General features: G+C 40.5%; 2 protein-coding genes across 3 annotated transcripts in view; one reads left to right on the top strand and one right to left on the bottom strand.

The window, feature by feature from the left end:
- The first annotated feature begins 638 nt into the window (after window positions 1-638).
- LOC138011396 (multidrug and toxin extrusion protein 1-like) lies at window positions 639-13,037 on the top strand. Its single transcript, XM_068858376.1, has 16 exons — window positions 639-696; window positions 2,398-2,848; window positions 3,078-3,120; window positions 4,690-4,734; window positions 5,448-5,545; window positions 5,863-5,969; window positions 7,019-7,132; window positions 8,168-8,235; window positions 8,390-8,498; window positions 9,097-9,172; window positions 10,300-10,369; window positions 10,612-10,819; window positions 11,387-11,424; window positions 11,496-11,552; window positions 12,106-12,184; window positions 12,657-13,037. The coding sequence occupies exons 2-16, from the start codon at window positions 2,409-2,411 to the stop codon at window positions 13,034-13,036; spliced, it is 1,932 nt and encodes a 643-aa protein (XP_068714477.1). The 5' UTR covers window positions 639-696; window positions 2,398-2,408; the 3' UTR covers window position 13,037.
- A 2,077-nt stretch (window positions 13,038-15,114) lies between these two features.
- The window catches only part of LOC137993753 (uncharacterized), a 22,724-nt gene continuing 20,338 nt past the window's right edge, over window positions 15,115-17,500 (bottom strand). The window contains exon 11 of one of the 2 annotated variants that reach the window (XM_068839764.1): window positions 15,115-15,827. In XM_068839764.1, the coding sequence (XP_068695865.1) occupies window positions 15,688-15,827 (140 nt within the window). In that variant the 3' untranslated portion in view covers window positions 15,115-15,687. Of the gene's footprint in view, window positions 15,828-16,659; window positions 16,713-17,500 lie in introns of those variants that run through there. The other variant, XM_068839771.1, reaches the window with a different exon arrangement.

Genomic DNA, 17,500 nt, shown 5'->3' with positions numbered 1-17,500 from the left:
CAGACAAGTTTTATGAAAGGAATTGTGTTAAGGTCCGCATCAGCAAATGGCTGCCATGCTTCATAGCCTGCGAACACAGACGTATTTCCGGCTGTCACTGGTATTTTCGGCGGAACCTGTGACAGCCGGAAATACGTCTGTGTTCGCAGGCTACCATGCTTCATTGATCTTTTAATAAAGTATGTATATGGTATGATGATCTGACTCCCGCGAGTCTCCTATAGCTCAGTGCTTGAGCACCCGAACTACTAATCGGAAGGTCGTAAGTTCGACTCCTGCAAAGAAGCAATTGGATTTTTTCCGAGTATCCCCGAGTCACCATTGAGACAAAAAGACAAATGACAAAAGGACAAATGCCATTTTTAGAAAAAGCTGAAAACGATTCAACTTACACACCAACACATTTGAAGCTGGCTTTGCTCCACAGGAATCTTTCTTGGCACATGGGATGCAAATTAAATGGTGACTGCTTTCAATTACCAATTGGACGAACAAATGTATTCATTTTAACTCCTAAGTGTCGTAGAAATCCAATCCTAAAATGAAGTTAACCGAGTTGTTCAATAATGTACGTCAAGAAGGCGTAACATATTTTGTATAAGTTTTAAATGTTCGTTTGTGCGAAGACATCCCTGCTCTTAAAATTACTGAAATTTACCTCGGAGAATTCAGAAAAAAATAATTAGTTCAACGATGGTGAGTATTTCAGTGCTTCATTTCACTTTTATCATAATTTCTACTTTATAACAGGTTCCCAACAGAAAAAGACACCAATTTTTGAGATTGATAATTTGATACAAAACAATGCAATTGCATCTAAATCATTTCAGGGACAATTCTGGTGCAGATTGGAAAGCCTTATACTCGGATATATTCTAAAATGCCAAGCAATTGCAGTAAAAATCGGAGTACTTTTAAAAACTAGTCGTAATCTTTCCCATGGCTTATCCGGCAGTAAATATATTTTCGATCGTATCAGGTAACCCTTTGGTTTTATTTCACCATCGTCAACTTAAATTGATTATTAATGATTTGTTGTTGTGATAAGACTTCTCCCCTCGATTGATTTTCACTCTTCCTAATTTTCTTTTCACTTGAAATTTCTTTTTTAGCTCTGCTGTAATTCATTCTACCTGTATATATTTATGAATTAGTGCATCCGTGCTGCCTCTCCCGGATCCTGCAACACACCTCTTTCTCATCTCAATTTACTCGGAAACGAGATTTATTTTAAAATGCACTTCCCTTATTAGTCCTATGTTCAGGTGTTTTTATATTGAACAAAATTCTATTATTTTCCTAGAAATGCGTTTGGTGACGACGTTGTTAATTGCTTTGCTTCAGTTTTAAATGTTGTTATTGTCCAGCAGGGCGAGAATCAAATTTAAGTATTGGCGGTAATTGGGCTCCAAATTGTAAGAGATACATATCAATCGATTCCACTTTGCTTCTTAAAAAACCATTGCAATTTATTTTACTAGCAATCAATTGTTTTCATCCAAAGAGTGAAAGAAACAAATTAAGTCCATCGCGACTGAAGCACTTTAATCAGTCATGGTGATTTTCGATGTTTTGGTAAATAAAAAGCGATTCTAGAATACCCGGCCATTTCTTCACAGCATAAATCTGTTGGTCGCGCACTCCAGCAGTCGTGAACTAATTGGAGTGTGTAACTATTGCTCTCGCAGTCCTGTACTCCCGTAGTCTAAAGCTAATTGAAATCCAGGGGGTGTATAACTGTTGCCCCCGCAGTCCCGGAGTCGATTTCGGTGGGGGTACAACTAGTGCTCACGCGGTCCCACAGTCGTGAACTAAGTGGAATTCAGTGAGTGTATAACTGTTGCTCCCGCAGTTTCTGTGTTCATTCGGGGGCAACTCCTTTAGAACGAGTGATAATCGAGTATTCCTGTATGGTCTTTGGCGTTGTGTTCGTTCGGGAACAACTCTTTTAGAACGAGTAAAAATCGAGCGGTACTGTGGTCTTCTGCGTTACCGTGTGTTAGTTATTATCAGGGGCTGTGTTTGCTCGGCTGCGAACAATCGTATAATCGGAAGAATCGGAGAGTAAACATCGGTGTAATCGGAAAAATCGTGTTATCGTAACAATCGGATGAATCGTATGTCAACAGTCTGGCGAAAACCATATGCAACTTAGATGACTGCGGGACTGCGGGAGCAGGTTTTTAAGTTTCAAATTTTAGCGGCCGGGTATTCTGAAACCGAGCCTGTTGAAGACATTTTTTGTCCGAAAAATGAGGGCAATAAATTAAAGCAAAATCTAAGCCTGGCTTACACTTATTTATTAGTTCTTCAAATGATTACTTTCGTCAGCAATGTTCAGTAAATGAGAAAGAAAATAAACTAACACCCAAGAGTTAAACTGTAATTGTTTTACAGCCATCGAGACGATGACAAAAAAGGCAGATCAGAGAGTTCTTCATAAGCAAAGAACTACGTTCAACAGAAGATTGATATCCACAAAAACGAAGCGAGAATTGAGACAGTTATTTACATTGTCATGGCCAACTGTCCTGCAGTACTTCCTACACAATTCTTTGTTTACCATCACCCTTCTGTTCGCTGGAGGGTTAGGGGAAGCAGAGCTGGCGGCTACGGTGTTATCGATGTCCTATATCGCGATCACTGGTACAGTTGCCGGGTCAGGGGTGATTACAGCAGTGGAGGCACTTTGTGCGCAAGCGTACTACGTCCGGAACTACAGGCTTGTGGGCGTTGTAATTCAGAGAGGAGTATGGTTTCTAGGATTGGCAACGCTGTTAGTTTGGGCTGTCTGGACAAATACTGAACCATTGCTGTTACTTGGAAAACAGGAAAGAGAGCCAGCAAGGTGATTATACTGTCCTTTGTGTAATAAGATAATAATCAAAGGACAAGAGACAAGCAAAGTAAATGATAGCAATCTTTATGATACTGGCCCTCTGTTTCAATGATGATGTTCACTATTAGGCTCGACTTTGATGTCACAGTACTATCAGTATTTAACAATTATTGGGAGAAAGAAATTTGAATCATAGAAAGAATTATGGAGATCGAAAAGGACTTTCCCTCTGTTTCAGACTTTCGCAGCTGTTCGTCGTCATTTGGTTTCCGGCGTTAATTGTGAGTATAAACGTGACTGGATGTGTTAAATCAGGAGCCATAATATGGCTCCTGGTTAAATTTAGATTAACTTGGGGAAGCTTGGCAATTTGGTCAAGCACGGATAGAGCAATGGCTTTATCAATTTTGACAGTCATGACTCTGTCTGTCTCAACCGTGTCAAAATTTTCAGTGAAAATTTTTCTTCACCTGGGACAACCGTTACTTTTTCCGCTTCGCCACACTTGGCGCGATCAAACAGTATATGAGCCGACCGAGATGCAAACCCCATTTACAAGACAGAAAAACACAAAGCAAGGATAAAATTCGTCGAGGGTGGCTAACATTTTAATAAGGCAAGGATTGTTTAGAAATGTACCTTTTAATCCCCGCTAGGCTTGTTGAAAGGGTACCACCTACACTTCTACGAAAGAAAAACTTTAAACCGGAGGACATAATGTTTGCAATCAAATTTAATTATAAAGTTTTCAGAAAAATGTTTGTTCAGAAAAAAAAAATTAAATTTAGTTCATCGCTTATTTCCATTTCCAAATCTCCCTTGCGCCACCATCTTGAATACCAGTGATGTTTAGGGGTTGCAGTAGAAATAAAGCATCCCAACTCGTCACAATCACATAAGGCGGATGGCGGCGTCCGGAAAATCTGACAAAAATAACAAGTGAGTTTGAAATTCATCTATTTCGGATACGAACGCTTTCTTTGAAAACAATTCACATAAATTGGATTCTAAACATTTAATTTATTTCTTGTAGTTTAAATTTGACTTTATGTTGGAGGGGAGGTTCCTTTTAGGGAGGGCTATTTTGTTGCTGGCAAGGTTTAGAATTGCACAGTTATTGCTATAACATAGCATCCACAGGGGCCGGTTGCTCGTAGACTGGTTAGCGCTAACCTTGCTTCGAGCAACACGCCCCGGGGGATTGTTGATGTTCGTCTTCCTCCCTTACTCAGAACAACAAACGAAACCAAGAAAAAATGTCGGTAACCAGGAGCTCATTAAGAGGAGCCTCTATCTCCCATACTTGGCCTCGGAGTCAACCCTTTCCCGAGTAGATTTATTTATAGAACACCTCCCTTGGGAGATTCAGCACGCTCACTGTTGTAAAAGCCAATCAAACCAGAGCTATCTCATGATCAGCGGCAAGCGAATTATGATACTTTTCGCGGGCCAAAAATAAATTTACTTGGGAAAGGGTTGACTCAAGGAATTAGAGGAGATAGAGGCTCCTCTTGATGAGCTCCTGCGGTAACATAATGAAATAAGGTACAAACTGAATACAGTAGTAAAAATGAGCCAATCAGGTTGCTGGAGACGCTTTGTCTGAGACTGGGCATTAAAATTTCATGAACAGCTTAGGGAAGAGAGAATGTTCCGCTCCTTCCCATCAATGCTTCTTCTCGGGTATTACGGAGTCGGTAACATGACTGAACTCAGCAATCCGCACGTTTTAAAGACGTCTTAAAAACTTGACGCACAAAAAAAAAAAACTTTGGTCACTTTGCTTTTGTCTAAAAACCAAGACAGAATTGCAACAATCTTTAATAAAATATTTACTCTTGTATTTTTAGGCGGATTTCGTGTTTGTTCTCATTCAACGTTACCTACAGATCCAGGTAAGGAAAGCAAACCAAAATAGACCAATTTCGATATATTAAAATTCAGTCCCAAACAAAAGGCATCATCTCGAGGCTCTGGGGAATAAACTCATACAAATCCTTAAATTTATTCCCCAGAGCCTCGAGATGATGCCCTTTGTTTATAGGACTGAATTTTAATATATCGAAATAGGTCTATTAGACAGACGATTTTAGAATAAATGACTGAAATGATATATGGAATGAGGTGAAGCTATGATCCTTGCAGTCAATTTTAGCAATTGCATGGAGAAGCCTGAAAATTTCAGGACTTCAATGGGGTTTAATTAACCCGCGACCTCGCGATGCTGGTTAGAGCGTCGCACCGGCATCGCGAGGTGAAGTCCTGAATTTTTCAGGCTTCTCCAGGCAATTGCTAAGATTTTGCCAAAAAGCAGAAGTTTCAAATGAAAAATGTCTACGAAATGGAGATTAGCGACTATTTTGTTTGTCTAAAATTTACTACACCTAGGATTGACTTCAGCATTACTTCCTGCGACAGTAGCACTCACAAGGGTTTCCGGGGGCGCCTGTAGATTGTGTCACGATCGACCTATATTTTTGTTTGTTTCTGTTGTGAATCGATAAAGACATTTACGTTTTTTCCCCTGTTTTTACAGCATTTAATCGCCAGAAGACGCTCTTTTTCTTCCAGTATTATATGCCGTTAACGATGTATTGTTTAAGAACAGGGTATTTTCAAGCCCATAATCTACATTGGTGCCGCTGCAAACATCATGCACGTTCTGATGAATGCTTTGTTGGTTCAAGGAGCCGAGATCGGTTTCAGGTGGGTTAGTGTCGCAAAATCCATCACTCTACTTCTAGTTCCGTTTTTTGGGCACCAGCAGAGCTGAGCTTGATTAATTTTTAAGCAACAACGAAAAAATGAATTCTCTTCCAACGCGAATTCGTGTTAGTGTCGTTATAGTGGCGTCGTGAAGCATCAAGCATTTACTGTCATTAAAAATATTTAAGAGCGAAGATATTATCTGAGAATTATTGTTTTGTTGCGCTTTGCTTAATTAACGTGAGCTAAGCTTGTTTAAAGCAGCAAGCGTATGAGATTTTTCTTAATTTAAATAAACCTACAATTTTCTTTTTTAGTGGCGTGGCTTTGGCATCTTGCGCTACGTACTGTCTTTTCATCGGTGCAGCCTCAATTTATTACCTAGTGTGCTCTAAACGCTACAAGAGGACGTGGCCTGAGGAAGGTAACGAAGCGTAGAAAACGCTCGATCAGCCTTTAGTTGGGCCGAGTGGAAGACAGCGATCCCGTGATCTTCTAGTGGCGCATGCGTATCACCAGGAAACTCTATCTTCACTACTTCCCATTCTCGTCACCAGAGCCTCGGATCTTATGTCTACGCAGGACCCGAGGCTCTGGGAAACTCTATATAGGAAAAGGGGAACATGCCCCTTAGGGTTCTTATATCCAACATTTGGCTATTTGAACCTTACAGCGCCTGCTCACTCCTTGTGCTGACCTGAATGCACCAATCAGAGACGCTTTTCATTGTTCTTCACGAAAACCAATGAGAAGACACTTTGTTTCAGGGTTCCCCAGAGCTCTTCTCTCCCTCAGTCATCTGCAAAAGAGAAGAGCTCTCTGGGGTCGAGATTGCACTAATAGACCATTTTACAGTTGTAGCTAAGTTACCTGGCCTACGAATGGAAGCGAGGATGCCGGTGAGACCCTGTTTTGATACAACCTCCGTGCTTTTGTAATGTTAATACGGACTAATTAGAATTACAACAGCACAATTTACATGATAAAAGCAGTGAGGTCTGTATCAATGCAAGGTCACCGGCAGCCTCGCAGCCATTCATAGGCTAGGTCGCTGAGCAAACAACTTTAAAATGGCCTATTCGTTGAGTCAGCCCTTTGCCGAAGATCAGGATTTTCCCACGAAAATTATCATATTTCCCTTGACGCGGAGATAGCTCTGTTTTGATTGGCTTTTACAACAGTGGGCGTACTGAATGTCCCAAGGGAGGCGTTCTATAAATAAAGAAATCTACTCAGGAAAGAGTTGACTCCTGGGCCAAGTATGGGAGTTAGAAGCTCTCCTTGATAAGCTCCTGGTATCACTTCTTTCTCATTCGTCCTTTATTAAGTTATTTCATTTATTCAACTAAAAGAAGTCATGTTTTACCCCACTCCACATTTAAAAAGCTGAAATACAAAGTTGAAATTCCAATCCATCCTATCTTGTCGCTATCGCCGTCATTATTATTATTATTATCGATACTCTTAATTTAGGATGGACAACGGAGAGTCTTCAGCACTGGGGCCAGTTCATGACGCTGGCGGTGCCGGGTTTCCTAATGCTTTGCACTGAGTGGGGAAGCTTCGAAGCAGGAACTTTCTTTGTTGGTAAGTATTCACATTTCATAGGGTCAATGTCAGAATTTCAAGCTATCGGAAGCAATAGTATTGCAAATTAAACCGTGGAGTGTTATATAAATTCCTTGATTTAACATGACTTTGTTCGGGTGGGTGTCGGTTCGAGAAAGCCAGTGATTGACTTTCATTTCGATTTCCTAGGCAAGAAGTCATCTGTAAGATTAAACTACAAAAGGTGGTTTGCAACCAATCTCTACAGACACAGATAACAACGCTGCAATGTGCAATTACTGGTGGACGAGCAAAAGGAGCTAAGGGACTTGTCAGAAATTAGCAGAGGAGAGGAGGGGTGTTGATGTTCAGTAAAGCGGCGAAAATAAAATGACCCTCCCTCGGTAAGGGATTGAAATATCTTGACCCTCCCCTGGAACTCATCCTAAAGTTTTCTTTCACCATCACATAATGCGATACGTCTTGGCAGGTATTTACATAAAAAGAGTACACAAGTTATTTACTCTTGGGACTGTATCTCGCTTCAGTGAACTGGATATCCATTTTTTAAATGCAAATACCCCCCCCCCCAAATGAACTGTATTATGGGATTGGTGAAAAAAGCGAATGGCATGATTTTCATACTGTACCTGGTTTGTATTCGTGTTTATAACATAATGTTAAAGCATCCTCAAGTTTCACGATCACAACGGCTTAATTTCTTGTGACCCTCCCTCTTTTGCTGTCTCTTTTTTTCCATGGCCCTCCCTTTCGAAGGGCTCAAAAAACTGTGACCCTCTCCGATTTTTCACCTCCCCCCTGCTAATTTCTGACAAGTTCCTTATGAGAGATCTTTTGTTTTCATCCACCAACATAGCGACGGTGACGTCACGTGAAAACCACCTACACAGGGAAACTTCCTGTGAAGGAAACTATAAAATTATCCTGCCTTGTTTCCAGACTTGCATCTGTCAGCAGTGACTCGCGCTTTTTCCATGAAGTAAAGCATGGTTTTGCGGTTCAATAGTATTTTTTAAATTTCTCATATTAACTATCACACGTCACTCTCTGCAGGTACTTTTGGTAATGTGCAGTTGGCAGCTCACGGCATTTTGATGCAGTATGCAAGTCTTGTGTACATGGTGAGAGCAAATATCGAAAGATATTTATAAAATTCAGTATTTTCGAGAACTTTGACGCACTTAATACACACGAAGAAGTAAAAAAAAACTCTTTGCAACCCACGGTTACGATGTTTGAAAGCAGTAGTTCTAAACAACCATTTCACTCTGTCAGGTTCCACTTGGCCTGTCCGCCGCAGTCTGTGTCCGAGTGAGGAACACTTTAAGAAAGCGTCACTTTTATGCGGCGAAACATATTATGAAAGTCTCTATTGTCTTCACATGTAAGTTCCTTTGTTGCATAGACCTTTTATTTAGTTATCACTGTTGTGTGTCGATAGTCGTGTTTCATTTCTTTCGTTTTGCATCCTTGAAGTTAAAGATTGGACACTAAAACACTGAAGTATAGGCCAATGGGTTGGTAAAACCAACTCAACTAGGACTTATCTAAACCTCAACCCATCTGAGATTTTCTGATACGAATCTTTCGATGACTGATCGTTTACACTGCTCGTCCTATGGTTGGGCGCAGTAATTACATTTACGGAACTCAAATGAACAAAGTTACTGAATCAAAGACAGTGTTTACAATTTCTTCGCATTGCCAGGATGGGCTCCCAGTGTTGCATATTACCAGAAACCCATAAGGGTTGAAACGTGTAACGCGCGTTCACAGCTTCCGAATATTCAGTGCGAACTGATTGGTTGAATGTTTCAGTGCTAAGTACCATATTTGGAAACCCCTCCCTCTTGTTGTTCCAAATATGGTACTTAGCAAATCGAATATTCAGAAGCTTGTTTCCCAGCACACAAGGGGCCGTTACACGTTTCAACCCTTATGAGTTTCTGATATTACCTAATGATGTGAAATGCTCCTTGCAGGTTGTTTTACAGTTATATTGTGCATACTTCTTCTCGCTCTAAAAGACCAGCTTGGAAAAGCTTTTACCGCGAACAGGTTTGTCATTAAATTAAGGATCTTTAATGTCGTAATATCCGGCTCATCTAAGGCCCACGCTCCAGTAGCATTCCAGCTATTCAATCTTAAAAACGTCATCTTTCATTTCCCTCATCTTATGTATGAGTATAGATAGGTTTGCTGTTGCTTTTTTGTTAGCTCATAGGCTACGTTCGATATATCAATATTCACTCATGGCTACGAGACTTTATGGTTTAATTTGAATGTTATTTTGTTTAGAAATCTCCCTTGAGACCTGAGAGACAAAGAAAACAGAACTAAGTCGAAAGAACAATAGAACGAACAAAGATAATGAATTTAGCACAGAAAACAATTCGAAGTACGACACTATACAGCCAATGGAATATAGTGTTCAACAAGAGGTACGACCCTACCCGAAATTTGACCATAAAACCTCGCAGCCATGCCTGAATATTGCTATATCGAACTCGGCCTATAAACCTAATCGGCTAACTCAATGTTGTACCCAATTCAAATCTCCCGGGACTAAGATTCTTTGTGTATTGTATTTGCATGATAATGTAGCATTCATATTTAAATGATATGGAAATACCTGGAACAAAACGTTTTATTCCCAAAGGGTTTGAATTGGGTACAACATTGAGTTAGCCGATTAGGTCTATTGCGCCTTGCGACACAAGCAAGCAGTGACCATTCTCCTCCAATCCCATCGGCGCGAAGAAAACAAGGTTCTCTGATTTAAAACCAGAAAAACCGGATCCGCTGAGAAAGTTTCACGAATTCTTGGTTTGCCTCGACTTGATGAGGCGGCCATGTTGGTGCACAAAACAATAGAAAATGGCCCCAAAAGTTTTGCATAAGAATTCCAAGACATTTTAATGCATTGTTCTATACACCAAAATGGACGCCGTGATGTCAAATGCAAACCATCAATTTATAGCAATAGTGGGTGGCACCCATTGCAAACATTTTGTTACGCCTGGCATACATTTATTTCGGAACCGGTCAGAGGTCGATATTCTTCTTGCTAATCAAAAGAAATCGCTGCCTTTGGAGACGAAAATGAGAAGCGAAAGAGGCCATCTATGACCCCCGCGCTTTCTCTTCCCATCCTCCGTTAAAAATCAATTTTACTCATATTTCAGTGAGGTCGTTAATTTGGTCAGCAGAGTTACTCCAGCAATGACAGGATTTGCAATATTTGTGAGCATACAGGTACAACAAATATTCTACGAAAGATCTTTGCTTCAGTATTATAAAGTACTTCCCCTCCCCCTAAATTAAAAATGTTAAGACAAGGTTTGCTTGTGCAAACAAACCAGACAGTTCTTCAGGCTAGGATATAACTACATGATCTACGGTTCTAAGCCTCCTACCAATTCATCAAGTCTGAACGACCAAATGTCACAAACTGAGTAGTTATCGATTATTTGTTCTTTCACTTGTATCCACTCCAGATGATATGTTGCAGCATAATCCGTGGCTCCGGTCGTCCGAAGCTTGGGATTTTCATTCATTTCGCCTTCTATTACTGTGGAGCTCTTCCCCTGGGTATAACGTTTGCTTCGTATGCGTTCACATTTGGCTTGGAAGGTAGGATGTCCACAAGATCTTGTAAATCAACTTGGTTGGGACTCCTCGGAATCCAGACGTTTGCTGGCCCAAGTGACTCTTTTCTACAAAATTAAAAACAATCTCATAGATCTTGAATTCCCATCTTCTATCCAACCAGCTCCTAGATCAAGGATCCAACATGCTATGCTCCAGCCCTACTCAAGTGTTCTGGCACACAGTTATTCTCCGTTTGTACGAACTGTTCGGGTATGGAACAAACTGGCAACTCAAACAGTCCAAGCTAAGAACATTACTTCTTTTAAGTCATTAGCCATGTGGGACATTCAGAATATGAAGACCCCGAACCACCTGAAAAGACTTTGAACTATTTACATTTACTGTTTCTTTTTGACTTTATATATTTATTGTGGATTATTATTTAATTCGTTATTTTATATCTCCCAGTGTCAGCCCAGCTAATTGGGAGTATAAGTTCCAAGTTCCAAGATCCTTACGTAGATTGACAGTGAGAAGAGGTAGTGCCATGGGGCGCGAAATGAGAAATTTACTTTGCATGCAGGGAATAGCAGACCCGGTATATTCTGCCCACTGGTTTTCTTTTGGGTTTTGTACTGTTATAATGACTTATCTTAATTTCGTTTCTTCTTGCGTGATAAGGTTTCTGGTGGGGCATTACAGTCGGACTTATTTTACAGGTAAGCTTTGCTCGTGGAAACAAACATCACCTTCAGCATTCTGAGCTTACATTTCTTGGATTCGGTTTCAGGCCATCGCATTTATTGCCATCTTGCGAACAATGGACTGGGGCAAGTATACTAACACGGTAAGGGCTCAAAGTCAACAAGGAGTGGTACATGATATCAGGTTCAGCAGTGTTTCGACAAAGTTAGACTATCCGATAACGTAAATGGATTGATCAGAAAGGGAAGCAGAACATACAACTGAGAACCGCAACTCACTCATCCAACCCAAGCATGTATGTGAAAGAGGACAGACCACAACACCGGGGCTTTCCCCCTACTCTTCATGAACTGTGCGGGTTCTTTAGCGTCCCGAATTGTCGATTAACAGGAAAGGTTGCGAGATGAGCTTCTGCATGGCAGCCTGGTGCTCAACCAACTGAGCTAACCGGTGGTGATTTGGTCTAACATGAATTACACTCTTGTCTCTCACGCAGCCGTTCTTTGTCGCCACGCACACGCACGCACTTCCCCTCCCCTCTCTCCCACAAGAGGAAAGGAGGAGCTTTGCGTGATGGACACAAAGAATGGCTGCGTCAGTAGGAGACTACATTTTTGCATATCATTTTAACATTAAAATTTTGCAAAATCGTTGCACGGAAACTTTATAATCATGGAGTGTTGTTTTCTTGTCAGTCTCTTATTAGAATGGCACTTAAAAGGCCTGCATCAGGATTAAGCTGGAGCGCTGGCAACGGCGACAACGGTGACGAAAGTAAGACAATTAATCCTAACTTATACTACTGGAATCATCTAGAATTTAATGACACTGACGAATGACTGAAAGGAGGACGTTACTTAAGTTACTTGATGTGACAAAACTTCAACGTTACCAAGCCATTTACGGTATGCGCTGGCAGCGACGTTCGCAACTGCCCTATTTACCCAAGCTACACACAGCTTTTTAGATTTAGATAAGAGAAGGCTAGATGGGCTGGAAAGCTAAAGAAATCAATAAAGGGTTTGGCGTGCGTATTAAAAACAAGGGTTGCTTGTTGATACTACAAACTTTTGCCACTGTCTGATTTTTCTGCAATTCTATGAAATTACGTTTTCGGGATTTTAAGGTTTGTACCCGAACACATCACAGTTGTAAAATGTTTTGCTTCTAACAAAGAGCCGTTAATTCTTGTGCTATCTATTCCAGCGAATTCAAAGCGGATTTGTTCCCTCCTTTTCTTCTGTAGATCTCATAGCTTCCTGGCTTTCCAGAACCTCGTCGCTCTTCTCCATGAATACAAACCTGACAGGAAGAGAGTTTACGCATCCACCAAACCCCGTCATGTCTTGGATAATCCGATCATCCTCTTTACTCAGCCTCCACAATGCCCCTCTAAGGGCCATGAACATTGAAATTGGTGGAAGCGTGCAGCCCCTCCATAAAGGAAATATCGCTAAAAGGAGTGTCGCCAGGCAGTCAAGTGTCCATGGAAACAAAATGACGCCAAGGGAGAAACAGGATTTAATTGGACGCAGGCTTAGGTGGCTCATATTTGCCTTGTTGGTGTTATTGTTAGCGATCTTATTTCGAGTGGTAACTCCCTTACCCAAGAATGGGCTATCTTGAGCAGGCAAGATGACCAATAACCTTACGACCTATCAAACAAGTTGCTGTCTCGTTCTGAAAGATAGGACATGCCTACTCAGAGTGTTGAATTGACAATTCGTAAATAATTCGGCCACTTTCGATATATTAAAATTAAGCTTGAAAGAGAGGTTTAGAGGACAAAGACAAAGGAAAGTTGATGATATACTAATATCTTTCACATTTATTGCAACTTGTTTCTATTGCTTTTGCATCCTCTCTGCGTCACTATCAAGCTGAATATTTATATTTCGAAAATGGCCTATTAACGATCAGTCACGTGATCGCAAATCACGTGACCACTTTAGTGCTCAGTACCCGTAAGGAAGGTCCAGACCCCCTTCCCTATTCAGGGTTTCTTAAATGGGCGTTTCTCCATGTTTTCTTTGGGTTTTCATGCTCTTGACATCTTCCATTGTAATTTTATGTGTTGGGTCTGCAGTGTTCATACACAGCTGAACTGGAGCGCGTCTTACGTTCTTCCATACAAACTGATTCAGTTTCTCCAATGGCCCATTTCCAAGTTGCTACATGACTCAGTTTTAAAGCGAGTCCTGGTCCACAACCATTCAAATGGAAATGATTGCGTATTCTTATGCAAATCAAACTCATTTCCCTTACAGTAGTTGAGCACCAATACTCACTTCGAAACTGAAACAAACAGCAACTCGGAAATGGCCTATATAATGTCGTTTAAGGAGGCTCAAACCAGGTTTAACACTTTCAACAAACTGTACTATTTGGTAGGATTGAATCTACCCAACTGTTTCACTTAGTGGGAATGTTATGACACCATATGAAACACCAACAAAGGCTTGAAAAGATGCACTCATTAATGTAACGTGATAGGTTACCATAGCAAAAAAAGAGCCCCCTAAAAACACCCTATTTTTTGGTTTTAAAGCGCGTATATCTCAAAAACGAACTCGGTGACCACCCATTTTTTACCACTGGAGAGTGATTAACACGCTAAGATAAAACTCTTTGCACAGTTTAAAAAAAAATTCTGGAGCAGATTCATAACCACCTTCACAACTCGAAAATTTTCAAGTGGCTCTGAATCCTCTCCAGAGAATTTTCTTAAAATTTGCAGATAGTTTCATCTTAGCTTGCTAATCATTTTGCTGCATTAAAAAATAAGGGGTTTACAGGGTTCGTTTTTTATATATAAGCGCTTAAACACAAAATATAGGGAGCTGTCATGGTAATTTATTAAGCCACATTAATATCTGCATCTTGTTAAGCAATTATTGGTGTTTCATATGGTACCAGAACATTGCCGTTAAGTGAAAAAGTGTTGTGGAGTTAATCCTTCTCATAACGCATTCCCTCCAAATTGGCGAAACCGGTTTGAGCCACCTTCAAGAACGGCATCTTATGTGATATAGATTTCCAATCATTTTTTCCCTAAAGGGTGTGGTCTTTGATACGAGCCACATCTGATTTTAGTAAGATCACAGGAGTTATGGTACACAACAAAAGCGAGCAAACTATAAGCTGACAAACTTAACAGCATGCAAAAATATATTGACGCCAATGTACTCGATACGAGGACGTGACAAAATACTTTTTTCACATCCTCTTGTTGTACCATATATTAAAGTGCTACTACGACCAAAAAAAAATTTTGTTTTTCCTTTGGATTTCAAAACTATGTTAACTAAACACTAACTCACCCAAGTTTTAAGTTCTGATTTTAAAAAGAAACCTGTTTATTCTAGCTGGAATTTTCTTATTTATTGGTCCGCCATTACTAACTTTAAAATCTTGAGAGAGCTGGGTCGAGTAGAAAATGATGTCAAACACTCACTAGTTTAAGAATGCAATGCGTGTGTACGCGGCCTAATTAATATGCAGCACGGCAACCCGTGTTTTGCATATATAATAAATTGTGTTTACACGCTGAAATTTTAAGCTAGTGAGTAAATGACGTCATTTTCTCTAGATCCAACCCTCTGAGGTCAAATCGGCCAGTTTTGAACGTGAGTAATGGCGGACCATGAAATCCAAAACTTACACTCAAAATAAACAGCCTTTGGATAAAACTCAAAGCTCAAAATTTTCCCAGTTAGGTGTTGAGCGAACACGCTTTCAAAATCTGAAGAAAAAAAGGAAATGATTTTTTGATCATAGTAACATTTTAAAGTAAAGCGGTTTTGAAGACGGATGTATGAAACCGGTTTTCCCCAAAAAATACTTCGCTGTTTTATTTCGTTTTCTCTTTCTTTGAAAACGCTTAAAAAATTGCAAATACCAGAGACTTAGCATCGCGTCTACGTGAAACGGCGGCTTGCAAACGGTAAATTTCGTGTTATCACAAAAGCAAGAAATTCTCTTCTTCTAACTTTTCCCTCCCATTTGAGAAGCTTCTCGATACCTGTAGCTTGTAAGCAAAAATGAGTTAAAATCAAGACGTTTTTTTTTTTCTTCCAACTTTTAGCATGGCGCAACTTTTAGTCTCCCGTTTGCCGTCTACCGTAAACGCGTGGATAAATCTCTCAAATAACTAACGTTTTTTTTCGTCAGAAGGGGAAGAGTTTCCGCAAAAATGATTGCATAGAATTGTCAGTACATTTAAAGCAATGCTCAAACAGAGAAAAACTATCCGCTGAACAGTGCAGGTTGATGGTTTTTCAGTCGGTGGCGCACAAAACGTCTTCGTAATATTCAACAAACTTGGCAGGTAACAGTTCAAACTCCCGGCTGTACACTGTTGGTGACTCGCTGTTCATTGCTGAAGATCTTGTCGACATGCTGCTATCTCCGCTTAATTCTAAACGTGTTTAAAAGAGACGAACTCAGCCGACGCTATAAAGTGCCTTATATAAGATTCAAGCCTTGTAAATTAATAATAATGACGTGAATAAATTTAATAGTTATGAGGGAGGTATACTGGGAGAGAGTTTTCCTTCACTAGAGTTTCACTAAGGAGGGTCAAGCATAAGCAGCCATCACAATGTACCCCTTACAAGACTAACAGAAGTAAGAACTCAGTGCACTTTTCTTTGCGAATACATCTACATGTTCCAGCAGTCGGCAAAGTCCCTTTTTGACTTGTGGCTGTTTCTGCTTAGGTGGCCTCGTACACCACAAGCCTTTTTAGAGACATCACCGACAAGCCGGCCACTTCTGCTGGAGAGAACAGGACAGCCCCAACACCGGGGACTTTATCCCCTACTCTTCTCGAATAGTGTTTGGGTTCTTTAAAGTCCCACAGGGAACTTATGAACATAGAAGACATTTGTGAGACGGGTCCTACGGTTTATAGTCCTTATCCGAGAAGACTTGAAAGTCTAACCATTTGCAGATGAAATTACAAAGGCAGCACTTTCTCCTCAGTTATTTTAAGATCCTGAGTGTTGATCTGGCCGGAGTTGAATTCACGACCTCCCGCATGACAGCCCGATGCTCAACCAACTGAGCCACCGGTGCGCGGTTACAGTCCGTATCCGAGAATACTCAGAAGCTGAAGCATTAACGTATGTGGTTATAAAGGCAGCAGTTTTTCCTTAATTCTTAAAAGACCATGGAGAGTACTAAAAAGAATCCGCCGGAAGGGGGGGGGGGGGGAAGGGTTTCTAACTGGATTCAAACCTACCTGTGTGACCTTCCACAAAACTGGGTTCGGGGATACAACGGTCTTGCTATGTTGCGAAGACTGAAATTGTCAGAATGTGAAATTCTCGCGACCATTGCATGGGAGATGAGATTGTAAATGGACGAAGAGATGTATATTGCCGATAAGGACTGGAGGAAACTCGGAAAAATTTATCGTGCTCCAAACATAGTTAACGCCCATGACCTTTAAATTTATAGTATGGAGCTTTTAAGACACAGGAACTGTAGTAGCGATTGAAAGGTGTTCATTTTTTGCCTGCATTTGTACTTGCCTTTTATCTGCTTGAATCATACGTTTGAAATTCAAAGGCGAACGAAATTTTCGTATTGACGTGGTAGTCTTGAGAAGTTTAAACTAAAGGCCCGTTTAAAAGGTTTCAAGATTTGCTTTAACATGCATTCAACGCTTTCTTCAACCAAATGTTCGGTCCGTTTGAACAGGTCGTCCAACATTGTTGAAAGCGTAAAAAATGTTGAAAGCTTGTTGAAAGAGTGTTGAATCAAGTTTAAATAATCGGTTTAAACTTTCATTCAACGTCGATTCAACTTTTCCTTTGTTCTCAAAAATGTCGAATGGTGTTGAAGTCGTTGGAACACTCTGTTTAATAATTGTAGAACACACGCATGCGCACATCAGGCCGCAAATGTCAATATGGCGTAGTTTTTTTTATCTGGACGAAAGAGACTGGTTTCTAGTTCTTAGTTCCTCGTAATTAAATTTCGCGAAAGTGTTGGTTCTTTTGTTGGCGCAATGTTGGAACCGTTTGAACGGACACGGACTCCACACAAGTTTGTTTTTGCGTCCAACATTTACCCAACATCCGTTCA

This window comes from Montipora foliosa, chromosome 1 (genome assembly GCF_036669935.1).
Source record: "Montipora foliosa isolate CH-2021 chromosome 1, ASM3666993v2, whole genome shotgun sequence".
In the NCBI taxonomy this organism is placed as follows: Eukaryota; Metazoa; Cnidaria; class Anthozoa; order Scleractinia; family Acroporidae; genus Montipora; species Montipora foliosa.
Note: the sequence above shows the minus strand (reverse complement) of the source record. Positions and strands in the feature narration are given on the sequence as shown.